This window comes from Stegodyphus dumicola, chromosome 7 (assembly GCF_044657685.1).
Source record: "Stegodyphus dumicola isolate Sdum_Otavi_A_Nest chromosome 7, ASM4465768v1".
In the NCBI taxonomy this organism is placed as follows: Eukaryota; Metazoa; Arthropoda; class Arachnida; order Araneae; family Eresidae; genus Stegodyphus; species Stegodyphus dumicola.
The window spans coordinates 10925630-10942828 of record NC_140774.1 but is presented as its reverse complement, the minus strand read 5'-3'; the positions used below and the strand labels follow the sequence as shown (position 1 = coordinate 10942828).

Here is a 17199-nt window from a genome sequence, read left to right as displayed (position 1 = left end):
AAAAGTTAATGTCGAAAAGTGCAAATTTGCAGCCCCTGAATTAAAATATTTAGGTTACAAGATATCTCAGAAAGGAATAGAGACAGACGAATCAAAAATAATTGCTGTACAAAAGTATCCGACTCCAAACACGGCAAAGAAGCTCTCTTCTTTTCTAGGACTTTGTTCATATTATAGGTCCTTTATAAAAGATTTTGCAGCTATCGCTGAGCCATTGTTAAAATTAAAAAGGAAAAAGGCAAGATTCTCGTGGACGGCCGAAGCCAATAGTGCTTTCGAAAAATTAAAACAAGCATTAACGCAAGCCCCTGTGTTGAAATTTCCTGAAAAGGATGAGAATTTAAAAATTTCAGCGGATGCTTCGGATTATGCGGTAGGAGCGGTACTTTCGCAAAATCAGCAGCCCGTGGCATTTTTTAGCCGAACTTTAAATCAAACACAAAGAAACTATTCCGCGACTGAGAGAGAGGCACTTGCAGTTCTGTTAGCAGTGCAAAAGTTCCGAGTCTATTTTGGAAAGGCGCCGATAACAGTGTACTCTGATCATGCGGCGGTAACTAGATTGTACTCAGGGAAAAATTTATCCCCAAGGTTAATAAGATGGGCACTCAAGCTGCAAGAATATAATCTGGTAATCAAGCATACCTCCGGAAAGGAAAATATCGTAGCAGATGCCCTATCAAGAATTAAAATAGATGAACAAGGTAATACCGTAAAGGTGGCAATGCTCACAGCATGTACAATAAATTCCCGAGAAACTGTAATAACCGAACTGGGTAAGGATCCTGAGTTTGGAAGCATTTATGAGTATTTAAAGGATCCTGAAAATTTTAGCCACCAAGATATTGTGGCGATAAGAAATAGGGCGGCCCATTACGAACTAATAGATGGTCTATTATTCTATACAAAAACTACGAATTCCAACAACGAATTTCGACCTGTTATCCCAGCTAGTCTTAGATTAAATATCCTGCAGGAGCTCCATGACAGCCCTTTAGCTTCTCATGCTGGTATTCGAAAAACTATCCAACGCGTACGCGAGGCAGTCTACTTTCCTGAACTGAAAAAGTTAACAAGGGCGTATGTCCAGTCCTGCCCAACATGTCAAGCAGTTAATTATATTAATTTCCGCCCGGCCGGGTTTCTAAATAGTATTAAATCCGAATTTCCAAATGAAATAATTGGCATCGATTTATTGGGCCCTTTCCCAAAAAGTCAGTTAAATAAAAGTCGCTATCTCCTTGTTATGGTTGATCATTTTAGTAAATGGACCGAAATTGTTCCCTTAAAACGAGCCTCCGCGAAATTAGTTACTGATTCTATTTTAAATAAATATATTTTAAAATACGGGGCGCCCCTAAAAGTTATATCGGATAATGGTCCTCAATTTGTAAGTAATATATTTGAAGACATGTGCCAAAAACTGGGCATACGTCATTTAAAAATGGTCCCGTATCGGCCGCAATCAAATATAGCGGAACGGGTCAATAGAAATATAGTGAAAATTATCCGTAGTTATGTTAAAAATTTTCATAAGAGCTGGGATAACTATGTCAATGAATTTGCTTTCGCCCTTAGGACCGCAAAACATGATACAACGGGCAAAACTCCTGCTGAGTTATTTCTAGGCAGAAAGATTATAACGCCGTTAGATAAATTATTTTATGTGCAACAAAGAGCCCCAGAATTTAAAATGGGTGATATAGAAAAACTAATTAAGGAAGCAAAGAAGAATACGGAAGTAGCACAAAGAAAACAGAAGCTCTATTATGATTTGAAACGACGGGGAGTAACTTATAAAGTAGGGGATGAAGTTTTAAAAATTAAGCATTCACTTTCTTCAGCACCAGAAGATAAGACTGTTAATTTTTTCCACGATTTGAAGGACCATATGTTATAGAAAAAATAACTCACGCTGTAGTAGTGTTAACAGCCAGAAATGGTGAAACCTGCTCCGCAAACATTGATCAAATCAAACCCTACTTTGATCGTAATAAAATGCAAATATTTTCAGATCTTTTGCAGGATCCGGCACGGCAGACACCGCAGGCACAAGCTCCAGAGGTGGAAAAACGACAAGTACAAGGGCAAGCCATTAAGACGCAGGAGCAAGTGAAAAGAAAATTTCCCCGCGGAGAAACTGAAGGTAGCAAGAAAAAGAAGCCGTTCCACCGTCCAGAAAAGAAAGTTCACGAACACCCCCAGAATGAAGAAGGGAGAAGGACGACGGATGTGAAGAGAACCAGGAGAAATGACGGCAACTATAACCCGGCTTTAAAACGGAAGATCTACTCATCCGACAGGACTCTCCGCAGCAAATGTCGCCGAACTGCGGAAGGGCCATCAGTGGCGGAGGAAAAGTTACAAGGAAAATTTGAACGGCCAGCAACGAGGTCCAAGCAGGAACACGACAGAAGTTTCCCGGTTCCGCCAAGACCAGCTGCCATCAAACGGCCAAGACCACAAGCAGAGGAGAAAAAGAAGGTATTCAAGGGTGACCGAACTGGTGAAAAAAGGAAGCTTCCAGAGGAAGGCACTGAAGGGCGAGCCCGTACAAGAAGGAGGATAAATCAAACAACTATCTGAAATACCTTTAAGGACTGGGCCCAGAAAAGGATGTCCGAATATCACAAAAATAAGTAAAATTTTATGTTCCTTTGCAAACTTAAGTTAATCTTTCATTCTTACTGCAAGTGGCAGAGTTCAAGAAGTTTTACCTCATGCGAGGTCTACCTTTATCGCCAAAAGGGCGAGAAATGAGTTGTTACCGATTTTGGTATTATGTTTTTCAATTACTCGCGCGTAAAATAAAGTTGATGTATAATAGCGTTGTGTAAAGACTTAAATATTGTAAAACGTTATTGTATAAATTTTATTTAAAACATTCTAGCAAGAAAGAAGTTTTAGTCTGAAAGACTTTTTGAAATGTATTATTTCAATGTAGAAAGAATTGGCACTTGCTTTGAAAAGAATAGAAGTTAACAATGTACTACTAATGTATGTTTTCAAATGTATAAAATTAACGGCATGTTGATATGTTCTTATATACAATGTGAACTGTTATTTTAAATGTTAAGAAATACCGTGATATGGTAAAAGTGAATGTTAAAATTTTTTTATTCGTGTGACTGTAAAAAGACTAAAGCATGGTGAATATGTGTTAAAGGTTGAATGATGTAGTTAGGCTCTCTGACGCAACACTTCAGAGTTAGACACTTTCAGAATAGTACCTCAGGGTTTAGAGTTGAAATTAGGGTGTGTTACTGGTTATGTTGAATTTTAACACGTTAGTGTTTTGATTGTAGGAGGAAGTGTGGAACACGTAGACAGAAACACATTCGTGTTTGGTGTTCTGTTACAACACATGTCAGAGAGCTCGGGGAGAGATAATTAAAATAGTCATGAATGAAATAAGAATGTTAAGAGAAATATAATTATACATGTTACTTGCCATTTCATTGTGTAACATTTCATTAAACTAGTTTTCCTTTCAGATCTCTGGAAGGAACCAGATTTGAATAAGAGCTCCTGTTTGGATGCAGTACAGATGAAAAAACAATTGTGTATCCTGGGAGCTGCTATTGTAAAAACAAATTTCTTTCTTTTAAATTTCTAGTTTCTAGCGAAAAAAAATGTTTGTAAAAGATTGGCCTCGCGTTAGATTCTAGAGCTAAAAGTTTTCAACAAGGTCGTTTTAGACCTCAGTTTCAAACTAATTAACTCTGGCGGGAAGTATGTAAGGATCTTAAGTTTTACTAACGTTTATTTTATTTTAAATCTTTACTATCACTTCTTATTTTCTACTTCCGGCCAGAATTATAAGCGTTAAGGTTTTTATGCAAAGTTTGTCTGGCGAACGCCAAGTATTTAAGTTGTGGCTTTTTGCCAAGCGAGAGAGAGGAAGCAGTGAGTCGAAGCAGGCCGCTTACCTTAGAAGTTACGCAGTTGCTTGTTGCCTTTCAGGCCAGAGGTTTTAATCCTCTTGATAAATTTAAACGTATTGTAGTGTTCACAGTTCTCTGTACTACATACGCTTCCTGTTAATATAAGGCCAATCTTCCACGTTTATTATTCTAAAGTTAAATTAGAGTTTAGTTTTATTTTTATACTTTTACGTTTTGACTCCAAGTAGCGGGTCGGTGTATTCCGAAGTACGGAAGTCATTGTAAATAGAGAAAAATAAAGGGTTTTGTATACCCTTCTTGTGTATCCTGTTTACTTCCCACAGTTTTGAACATAGCTTTAGTAAGCTCTCTGTTCCGAGTCAGGTCCTTGCATGTTCCCGAAGAAGGTTAGAAGGAACATTGAACCTGATAAACTTGGTGACACTGGTTTCCTTAAAAGAAATTTTTGCAATTAATTTTAAGACAGTAAGTTCTCAGTTATTAGGAAAATAGTTTATGACTCACTGATTCTCTTTTCCTGCACTAATATTAACAGAATCTTGGCGAGTCGGCTGATTATATTATTAGAAACTTCTTTCGTATTGGAAGTCTTATTATAATAGTCTTTCGTATTATATTGTCTGCGGAAATGCTATTACTGAGATTGTATAACAAGCTAATAAACTTCGCTTTCTTCTTATTTATTATGTGAAGCATGGTTGGAGAATACCTGTTCAGTGTGACCTTCAGTAAACTTTCTAGTTCCTTTTTCATTCCATACTGATATGGAATTCATCTACCTGCACTTTATTTCAATGAAGTGAAAACTCGTTTCTTTTCAATAAAAATCCATCTTTGATAGAATTAATAAATTTTATTTAGACATTTGAAACGCAAATATATGTGATATTTTAGCAGTCGTGGTGAAGCTTGGCATCAAAGCTCAGGCATGGTTTTTGCAGAGTGGTAAGGAAAAATCCAATGAAGACACAAAAATGATTTAGCTTTTAACTGTGCATCTTTATTCCATATCTTTAATTCAATTATCACTGTAGATACTTTATTCGTTACTAAATAAGAGTATTTTAACTTTAATGCGTCATAACTTATTCTAATAAAGAAAGCAAGATGAGAAGCGCAGTAGCATAGACCCTAACGGCACAGAGAGAGAAAAAGCTTCTGACGCAAAATGGCGCGTATTCGTTATTTATAGTAGCGGTTATGTAACAGGCGCGAATGTTCTGGAAGGTGCTGGTCTAGGCGGAAGATCCTAAATTGCAGAAAATTAAATGAGGTTCGCGTAGAGCAAAGCCATCTTTTTTTTTTTTTTTTTTTTTTTATAAATCGTATTTTTTCATCGTATTTTATTAAAAAAATACGATGGCTTTGCTCTACGCGAACAGGCAACCTCTAATTAACTTTCCGCAATTTCAGGATCTTCCCCCTAGACCAGTACTTTCGAGAACATTCTGGCATGTTATGTAATCGCTACTATAAATGCTGAGTTCGCGCCATTTTTCGTGAAACTGCTCCTTGCCATCCCTGCTATAAGACCTTGCTCTGCTTTGTCCTCTCTTCTTCCCTTTGTTAGAATATTTATGACGTCGAAAGTCTAAATTTAAACTTATTTTAATTTAAATCATTATTGGATATGTCATTTTGGAGAATCTAAAATAAGAGTAATCTGCCTTTTTAAGTGAAGAAAGATATGGAGTTTTTAAAAGTGAAATTCTCCTGTGTCTTCAATTCGGCTGCCTTCCACTCCGCAACGACAACATCGGACTCTGAAGTTAGTCAGATGCCACACACACACATATACATATATATATATATATATATATATATATATATATTATATATATGTATATATGTGTGTGTGTGTGTGGCATATATATATATATATATATATATATATATATATATATATATATTATGTAATAATTTAGGATGCCATAGAAGCTACAAATAATTTTAATTACTGCTGATAGCTGTAGATGGTGCAAGCGTACAAAATGAATAATTACATAGGTGCAGTAAGACGGAGCCTTTCTGACAATTATATTCAATTATATTTCTGATAACAAATTTCAGTTCTGGACAGAACAATTTAGAATTACATTCTGATTCACACATCATTATGAGTGCAATGTTCACCCATTCCTTATAACATTTTTGTACCAGTTCTGCATTTTAAGACAAATACAGATGACAGAGAGAAGTGAGCAGCTGGAAGTTAGCTGGAATCAAGCAAGCAAGAAAAATGGAGTGCATTCAGGAGAAAGCTTAATTAATTTAATTCATTTGAACTGACATCAAATGATTCCATATCATATAATATTTGCTTTCGATATTTCTATATATAAAGATGTGAAAATCAAAATTACTTACTTAATTTTATCTTTTTAATTCCTGACTTTAATTTGGCTATGTCATCTTCCAGCAATCTTTTAGTACGTCATCTTAAAATTAATCCGTTACATGTTTATGTAATTATGCTGCTGTGCGACAGCTCTTGTCCAATCGGAATTAAAGGAACTTCTTAGTGTAACTCTCACTGTTACTACTACTCATCCCTTTTTCCCTCTCTAAAGTGCTCGCTTCGAGTTTTGAGTCGGAAGCCAGATTGTACTTAACTCGTTTGATGTTTGAAAACGGAAATCTTTACGTACGTAGTGGAAAGGTACACACGCATGATCAGTAACCTTTTCAACTCACTAAATGGGATAATAGCCTTTTCAACTCACTGAATTGTAGCCTTTTCAACCCACTGAATGGGATAATTGGATAGGTATCAGTTAAAGACGAGATGTTTATCCATGTCGTAATTACCTGCAGAGGCTTTAATGCGTAGATGCAAGGATAACATTCACCGATAAAAGTGGCAGAATTTACATAATTTTATGTCTGGATAAAGCATTTCCAGAGACACAATATTAATTTTCGAAATTTTTATTATGGGTGAGATATGCACTCCACTGTTTGTACAGCTCATATCTTTTTTAGACACTTGACAATAGCGAGGCAGGAAATTATACGTGGCTAACAGAAGCAAGGCGAAACGAAAGAAAGAGGTTCGCAATAGTATAGTAAAAGTTCATTTAATACAATTGTACGAGAGCTGTAGCAGTGAGGCTAACATCTTAAAGGCGCACACTTAAACGCTTCTGCAGCACACAACAACAACAGCATGATTACATAAACACAGTACACATTAATATTCAGATGACGCACTTTAGATTCCGGGAAGGGGACGTAGCCAAATTAACATCAGAAATTAAAGAGAGAAATTAAAGTTAGTCATTTTGTGTTTCGTATTTTTACCTTATACACACACAGACATTTACGGAGATTGCAAAGTTATAATTTGTTATTACGTAACAAAGATATATCTCATTTCTACGTAAATAATATACTAATTTAATTTACTCATTCCAGAATTCAAATACAGATTTTCGTTCATCGAAAATAAATCAAGAAATTGTCAAAATATGTTTCTAAATTAATTTAAATATATTTATTTTCAGTAATTTATTTTCTTTAAGTCTGCTCGTTGTTTTCTTATTTATTAAAGGGAGAAATTCGAATGGTCGTAGAAGCTGGCGGAGACCCTCGAAATATAGTATTTGCGCATACTTTCAAGACACCTCGTGCCTTGAAATATGCTTCCTCAGTGGGCGTGGATTTGATGACATTTGATGCTGAAGAAGAGCTCATAAAAATTCATGAGAAGTATCCCGAAACCAGGTTGGTGACCAGTAAGATTTGAAGCAGCCATTAAATGCATCAAATATAACGCATCTGATTAATATAATAACTTAAATAAGAATACAATTTTAATTTACTATAATCTGTTACTTTAAAATAGGCGCTTCAAGGCCGTTGCCATACCCCGTCTGAGATCATAACTCATGTCGTCATCACCGCAGAATATTTAATTTCTAGAAGTCATTTGAGGCTGTATTCAAAATCTTTATGCACATTTAACTATGGCAAAGCATTCGAGGGCTATCTGGCTAAAGGAATGCCTTGATAGAAGGCTTTCTAAGAGAAATATATACATGTTACACATGGATAAAAACACTAAAACGCCCATGCAACAGCTCGTTCATCGGGCTTTGAAGTCGGACGGAACTACCAGTGTTCAGCAACTTTATCGCTTGGCCACTGGTGGACTGGGTAAACGGAAATGATGCGGGAAACATAAAAAAGCCACATAACCTTTCCCATTGTTCCTATGGTTACGAGTATAATCGGGGGGAGGGCGAAAAATAAACTTGAAGTTCCTATTGTAAGGTAACAGACTATAATAAAGGCTTTCACTGTTTATTTAATTAACACTTGAATTGTACTTAATGAGTCTTCTTATTTAATTAAGGTTTCAGTTTCACATAATGCCTCCATTTAATAAATTCCAAAAATGTAGCCCTTTGCTGCATAAAATCACTGAAAGGTATTCTATTAAATTCTACTTTGGCTAATTAATTAATATAGAACTTTATTGAAATACGTAATCTATAAAAGTAAATATAATAGTTCGTTTAAAACCTTCTAGTAAAATCTAAGGCAAAAATTGGAAAAATCTAAGGCAAGTACAAAAATAAAAGTAAGTTTTCTCCAAGGAATAAATATCTAAGACAAGTACAAAAATAAAGTAAATTTTTTCCAAAGAATAAATGTCAAGTCCCTCCTAAGCATGCTGACCATGTAAAAATACTAAAAGTCACTAAGAGATTCAGAAAGATATATAATCTTCACTGCGTGTGTTCGAAGATGGATGCAGCTCTTGGAAGTAGGCTCTGTTTTGGGAATGTATTTCGAAGACTGGCATTGGACAACTGGTGCAAGGCAATACTCGGATGAAGATTGCAGATTATATTCCCATACTGGAAGATTACGTCATCCCTTATGGAGACTTCTTGCCTTGAGACAGCGTTACCGCCAAACCTATCTACCAAGATGACAATTGTACTATATATCACGCCAGATGCATCCAGGACTGATTCGCAGAATTTGAGTCTCGAAGTCATTATTTATTAAAATACAATTTTCTTTAACATAGAGACTTTGCAAGATATTTATTATTGAGAAAATTACCCTTATATTTAGTTCAAATCATTTTTATTTTTACTTAAAAAGGATTCATTCAGCTGCAATTATAAATGCAAATTTTTACATTTGATAAATATTAGAACCGTTTATTTTTATTTCTAAGTATAAAAAAGAATCAATGAACATTTCTTAATTTGCTTTCGAAAAATTTACTGCAAGTTATACTCTAACATTTATCAAATTAAAACGAAAAATTAAGCTTAAGATTATGCAATCCCACGAGTATTTTTCCCAAACTGCATTTCACAGCGTGTAGTTGTGAAATGTTATTTGTGTGCGCGAGGGGGAAAATAAATGTGAATATAATCTTCATACTTCATCTTTTTTTAATCTTCTATAGTAACCTCACAGTTATAACATTTTAAAGTGTCTTTCTACTTAATTAACTTGTAACTAACTGCTCATCTTCAAAATTTGCCTGCACATATTGCCGTCTCCTTCATTTTGACTATGGATACAGACAACTCAAAAGATAAAAGTTAATTTTTTACCTTTTGATTATTTATATATTATTATACCTCAGGTATTTCTAATCATGTGGCTGAAATCCAGTATGAAGTACAGTTTTTTGTTCCAGGTTGCTTCTACGTCTCAGCCCAAAAGACATTCAATGTGCCTTTGATCTGAGTGAAAAATTCGGTTGCAAACTGGATGAAATCCATTACTTGCTCTCTCGAGCTAAAGAACTTAATCTGAAAGTTGTCGGAGTAAGGTAAGTATGCATAATTAGATATAAAGCGATGTAAGAAAATGTTAGATGCGATAATTGTTTTGTTCTAGGTTTGCATAATTCTGAATATGAACTATATTTTCCCATTCGCGTTATTATCAGAATATCATCCATTTTGACCCTCCAGCCTTAACTTTTACCTTTTGAGTTTATGCATTCTCCAAATTTAATGATTCTACAATCTAATGATATGATAAACTCATTGTCAAGTCTGTGCCTATGATGCACCTTGTGAATCATTTAAACCAAAGTTTCTTAAACTACGGGTCGCCACCCAAATGAGGTCGCGAAAATTCAATTCGATAGTTGAATTTAAAGAAACTGTATTCATAAGAGTTTTAAAGAAATTACTATTATGAGATTAGACTTTTAAAGACATTACATTAATTGATATTAATGCGATTAATCACCTGTTATATAAAGTGTAAAAAGGAATTTGTGAAAACTATCTAGCGATTCAAACTTAAAACTTGAGATTTCACAAGAATCCTTGATGAATTCTGGATTGGAGTTACAACTATTTCTGAAATGGCATTAAATGTTCTTCTCTCATTCAGCACTACATATTTTTATGTAACTTGCAGCTTTAAGGCTTAATAAAACCAAATGTCGTTCAACTTTGAAACATGTTAAAGATGCCTAATGTCCAGCCAGCAGTGTCAAATATCGTACCAACATTTAATTTGTTACGCAGCAGAAAACAAACACATCTGTCTCAATAGAATTTTCTTTATTTTTTGTTTGCTTAGAATAAATCCTAAAACTACTTCTTTTTATATGTATACTGTTTACCAAAGAAGTAAATTATCTACGGAAGGATATTTATTTTTATATTTTTATTTTAAATTTAATATCTGGGATCGCGAAAAGATTCTGAGCCATAAAAAATGGTCGCGAGAGTTTAACAAAGTTTAAAGTCCTGGTTTAAACAAAAGAGCATGCTAATAGTAACTGAAAAATATTGTTATAAATTTTGTATTTAGATAGCCAATTTTCGTACAATTGTAATTAAAATTGTTGTATTTCCCCGTGTAATGCAACGCGAGACAAATTTTAAGAGAAAGCTATGCCGAAAAAGTAAAAATACAGGAGCACGTGCATTTAACATTAAATAAATGGATATTTCGTTAATTTGTATTTAAATTGAATAAATGTTATTGACTACTATATTAGTTGCAACTGTAATTCCACTCTTCTTGCTTTCCAGAAATTTCGGAAAACAGAAATTACTAGATTTTTCTAGTCGGCTGGTTGAAATCTATAAAAAAAAGAAAAAAAACAGAGAGCATCTCAGCTCAGTTGTTTAATTAGCTGCTATTGTAATTGTTGCAAGTTGCTTAGTTATTGTTGTTGCAATTTGTTTAGTTCCGCGTGAACTGAGATATCTGAATTAGCTTTCTCTTTAGACAACGCTTTGCATTGCTTTGTATTTTAATGTTTTTAGTAGTTTGAAGTATGACTACTGATTATACTGCGTGATATTGTGAACACTTGTATGAATATCTCCGAGGAAAACTCAAGCGTTCTCATATATTTCTTTTGATAAGAATAAATTTTGTTAACCTATTATTGGACTTGTGCATTCAATCTAATACGAACCATTTCACACACAACAATATATTTTTGTGAATATTTAAATAACATATGTAGTAAATTTGATGAGCAGTAACTGAATATTCCGAATGATTTTTCTTAATCAACATATCGAATGCATACAGCAAAATTCCACTCCGCAATGAAAAATTCATTAGAGTTTTATTATACATCGTAAACTTAAATAAAAAATATGATGTGTACACCACATGACTTCCTTGTAATATTAAATTATACGCATTTTTTCTTACATTTCATTTAAACTTATTAGATTGAATTAAACCTACTTCGCCGACAGCGCATAAACCACAATAGAATAAATGCATTCTTTAAAATCCACTTTGTTTACCATAGCGACACTCTGGCGCTAGGTTTACTTACCAGTATTATATTTCGTTCATATTATAACTCAGAATGCACAAAATTTATATCATTTAAAGAATTATTTAATCGCTGCCACATGTTCTTTTGAAATACTATAATAAAGCTAGAACGATGTACTAAAGAAATTAAGAAAACAAAACAAAAAAGAAACAGTTTTTCATAGACGATTGAGTATTTCTCATTCAATTAATTCAGTTTTCACTTCGCGACAAGGCAAAAATACATAAAAACTCAAAATATCTGTATTAAAAATTATGAAGTAAATCTTAAACGCTTATTTCCTCGAAAAAATTCCAGAAAGGATTAAGCATGATTTAAATAATAAATGAAGGCGTTATCTTTGTTGTTGCGAAGCTAAGTTTCTCTAGATTGGCAACGAATCCGCTATCCTGCTGTTTCATATGTAAACAAGAGAAATAGCCGCCATCAAAAACATTATTAGGCTTAGCGGCACTTAAACAATTTTAAAATTGTTGATAATTATAAAAATATTGCATACAGATTTACTAAAGGCATAAAAACCTTAACCGGAAGATAAGAACAACATAATTCAATCATTTTTAAAGCAAAAAATGTACAATTTACAAACATATAAGAGTAAAGAAACTGAGATCACTGAGCCGGGTAACAGAGTGGATATATATATAAATATATTTATATACGTTTGGTGAGGCCGATTGCAACCAAAATACGAGGTGCACATCTACATGTTATAGCAGTCCTATATACAAAATTTCAATGTTCTGAGGCTACTCGTTTTTGAGTTATGCGAGATACGTACGTACATACGTTCGTACAGACGCCACGAAAAATTCTCTTCAGAATTCATTTTAAAGCAGTTTTATAATTTTTTTGGGGGGAAAAGAGTGTTTTATTCTGCCCTTACATACAGATATCACGGAAATACATCGTTAAATTGCATTTGAAAGAGATCGAAATGGGATAGTTTCGTCGAAATATGCTGCCTGAAACTTTTCGCGATTACAATACTTCCTTTTAACTTCGTACAAGGAAGTAAAAAGGAAGTGAATTAAAATATTTCTACAAATTGTGTTGCTTTCAAATATCACTGCTTAATTCATTCGAATATCTAAATTTTCCTTTTAAAGTTTTGTAGAACTGTTTCCAGAACTTCAGACATTTAGAAATATAAAAAATTTCCTGCTATTTTCTGTTCAATTCTGCTCATTGCAAATCAGATCTATCCACAGCTGCAAATAATACATTGTAAATATATTTTAATATGAAACAAATATTAAGTAACATTCATAATTCTTACTCGGCAGAAAAATTAATCTTGTCAAATGGTGAATCTTAAATTTGTTTTACTGATTGAAAATTATGATTAAAATATAGTTACTTCGTAAGACTTTTGATATATATACTGTTATTAAATAAAAACGTTCCTGAAATAATATTAATTTCTAACGATAGCTTTCACGTGGGAGCTCTTTGTACGGAACCTGGATCTTTCGCTTCCACAATCTGTGACACACGAAAAGTTTTCGATGAGGCAAAGAAACTAGGCTTCAAATTCACAATAGTAGACATCGGAGGTGGATTTTTCGGCTCCACTGAAAGAGAAAAATTATTCCATGAAGTATGTATCTTGAATAAAATAACTTTGACAGTTATTTTATATTTCCAATACTTTAAGAAACGTATGCATTGGTAATTTGCTTATTTAATTCTAGTGTCCATCACCATAAACATATGTTTTTCAACCAAATTCTTTGCACTTCGAGTGTCAACAGTTTTTGCAATTGACGATAGGATACAATTATAAATCGTGTTTTATCATAAAGATTGAACAATACTGGCTATGATCAAATATATAATCAACTGCATTTTTTTGTAATTAGAGTCATGGTGTAATGCTGCAAAGAAGGGCACACACACCCACATATCCTAAAAACTGGACTTAGGAATGTTACTTACCGATCTAAAATATCCATTGTACTTCACAGAATTCTAAATAACAGTAATATCTGTACAAAGAGGAATTCGAGCAAAGAATGAGCTTCTCAGTTTAATACCCTACCAGAACAAATCACTACCTTTCGTTTGTCTACTGATCATGACTCTTCAGCGAGCTCTGGATCAAGACTTTTACAGGTCCTAAACACTTAAGAGATTCTGATGTTCTCACATGCATTTACGCCTGTTTTTGCCCCTCCCCATTTTATCTCTCACGACCGTGGTTTAGCTGCATCAAATATTCCACCACAAAACTGGCGATGGAAAACATTTTTAGTGCCTCCTTTCCTCGAGATCTTAAGGATCCTTTTTGTGTGCCTCGTTTCCGTCATGCCCCAAGCACGTGCTTATTTTACATAATGGTTCTGCCTTAAACCCATCTCTTTCGATTTGGAATTGTCTCTCACCTATTAGTGCTCTTTTTTATGCGGATGCCATATGAACCTCCATTTTGCTGCCTTACTGCCTTGTCTGGCATCATTTTTTACTCTGAGAAATGGAAATTAGAAAACTCGTTTGACACACCTTTGATTTTTTTATTGTTTTGTTATCTTATAGTTGTATTTTGGCTGCATTTCATTTTTTTGCTTGCATGTCTTCCTCTTGCCTCGGCTTAATGACTCTCTCCCACGGTCTTTCTGCATTTGATGTAACTATTTTGAAAGTTCATTAGGTCTAACACAATCCAGACGTGAATATAAACAATAAGCATCAAATTCTAAGAAAAATAAGTCTAACCACTGACTGGGTGAGACAAGGAATACTGATGATTCTTTTTATGCAGCATTAATGCTTGTCACACAAATTTTAATCCTTATATTACATTTTTATCATTATATAATTCTTGTAAATTTGTTATCTTTATATGATTCTTGGGGTTAAAAGAAAACCTCTTCCTGTTACAACCTGTGTTTTAGAAAGCTCTCATTACTCTTCATTTACGATCTAATCATTAGTGTCTGGCTTAATTTATGACAGTATTTTATAACGTGAAAGAAATATATAAAATTCTAAAAAAATCTACTTTAGAAGTAATCATTTATTTACATTTTAGAAATTCACAATTTCACAATTCTCTCGGAGGTTGGAGAATAGAAAAAAAATTACTAGTCTCTGTATATCAGCAAATATAAAAAAATATTAAATACAAAAGAATAAACAATGAGCTTCATCTGTCATCGAAAACAAAACGAATTCCATTTACTTCAACATCCAAAAATTTGCCCAATTTTTCCTATACAATTTGCTTTCATGCGTCTACGCATTGACTTCCTTTACGGTAAATTGCAAAATAGATGTGTATGCACATTGCACAAAACAAAAATGGGACAGTTCTATATCTCCCATTCTATTGGTCCGATGGACAAAATTCAGATTGCGTTTCATGTCCTAAAAGCTTGACTTAATATATATTAGATTTATATATAGCATTGTTCTAATATAGGTATTTTGACATGAAATCGGGCTTTTCTGAAATGACATGCCAATGTTTTTCCATATTTCGATTCCACGACACAAATTATGCCTTAATATTAAATTTTGAAAAATTTGATATGAAACTTACGGAGAAATTCAAAAATTTACCTTGGCGCATTTTTTTTCAGTTTGCGCCAGGAATAATTCACTTGGTAAACTTCTTAAAAGTTAAACCTATTTTCCTTTCCCTTCTTGCATTGCGTAAGAGCGGAAAAAAGTCTCATCTTTCCTACTTTCAAATAATTTTAACAAACCACATTTGATGTTATTATCGTTTTCAACAAATATGCCAAATTACAAAACATGCCAGTATATAAATTCACGTATATCTTCGGAAATTTTGAATAAAAAATTCTGATTTTTTGCAGGTGTGCTTAGAAATACATCCACTTTAAGATCATGGTAAAAATTTTATAGATTGTAATACCAAATTTTTTTTCCAAAAAATTTATAAAAATTATTTTAAAATACAAATTTTAAAAATAAATCATAAAAAATGGGCGAATTTTATTTGGATTTGAACCTTAATTTCCAAATTTGAAAGTAACAATGAAATAATTTTAATAAAAAAGAGAGATTAATATACAAATTATTACATCGAGGAGGTAACATTTCAGAGCTCATTTTTTAAAAACTACTCGTGCAAATTTTACAAAACTTGGCAGTTTGGCATAATTTGAGTCACAGAATCGAAATAATTGGCATGTCATTTCAGAAAAAGTGCGATTTTGTGTCAGAATACCTATATTAGAACAACGCTATACTTATATAAATCTAAAATGTATTTTAAGTCGTGCTTTCGAGACAGGAAAAACGCAATTTCGTCAATCGGCCCAGTAGAACGGGAGATACAGAATTGTCCTCTTTTTTTCGCAATGTACATCAACCTTGCGCGAAGGCCAAGAATACATACTACTTCTACCAAGTTTTAGGACAAAGTTCGCAAGAAATCAAAAGTTGCAGTGAATTCATCAGTGCACTGATGAGATCCTACAAAGGCTGTTCGCCCATTTTTTTAGATGATTTTCATTGTAACCCGCTTTTAAAAAATATAAAGCGTAAAAATTGCGTTGGTGATAGAGATGAGGAGATTTAGTAGAGATATGAGTGAAGGATATGGCCTTGATACTCGTTTCCTCTTCCATTATTTCCAGGAAATTAACAGTGGATTTTTTGACGTATCCCTGCTAATTTTGTCTTAATTCAGTTGTACTGATTAATCATATTGTGTAAAGGGAAGGAAGGTATTTCATATTTGAAAATTGGGTAAAAATAGGTTTTTGATAAAGTGTGGTGTTGATCTAACACTTCCCGCACTCTCTCTATTTTTAATTTTCCGTGATATGAAAAACCAGCAAAAATCATAAATCCCTTAGAAAAACTTTGTTTAGATTTTTTGAACCATGTTTTACGATTTGTTTCTCTTTGATGATAATAAGTGAATCTCTTTTTATTACATTCGTTTAAGTTCACCCAAGATTCGACTATTGTGACATTTTGCCTTTTATCCGGATAAATGTTTCTCATGGAGAATTCTGCAGCGTGTTCAACATTCAGCGATACGTTGTGGAGAAAGACGATGTACATTATGCTTTTTCGCCTTTTTTTAGATTCAAATCAGCATTAATCACTTTGCTTACATTTGACAATGAGCATTTTTAATGATTTTGTAACTGAGCTTGATTTGGCGGATTTTCGTTTAACATTAAAGATCTTATTTTTCCAAAATTCGAAACATACCGTTTTTTCCTTGGATACTTATTTGGGACAATTTTTCCATTTGAAGCTAAATTTTGATGTTTTCTCCCTCTTTGACATCATTTCGTATCTTAGCTTTAGATATTAAAAAATCATGGCTTTCACAGTGTTTTTTAATAACTAAACAGGAATAATTTTGTTTGGAAGGAACACAAACATAGCCTTCCATCCATTGCTTCTTTAAAAGCGTCATTTAGCATGAAAACAAAGCTGCCAAATAGCCGACGAAAATTTATACTTTCAAAAATACAGTTGCACTTAAAAAGAAAAAATTACAAGGAGAAGATT

The 17199-nt window shown here is 33.4% G+C and overlaps 1 protein-coding gene across 2 annotated transcripts in view; it reads left to right on the top strand.

Annotated features, from left to right (window-relative positions):
• LOC118186947 (ornithine decarboxylase-like) overlaps positions 1-17199 on the top strand; it is an 87623-nt gene that overhangs the window by 47442 nt on the left and 22982 nt on the right. For both annotated transcript variants that reach the window (XM_085819871.1, XM_085819870.1), the window contains exons 5-7: positions 7456-7628; positions 9571-9705; positions 13135-13300. In XM_085819871.1, the coding sequence (XP_085675997.1) occupies positions 7456-7628; positions 9571-9705; positions 13135-13300 (474 nt within the window). The remainder of the gene's footprint in view (positions 1-7455; positions 7629-9570; positions 9706-13134; positions 13301-17199) is intronic.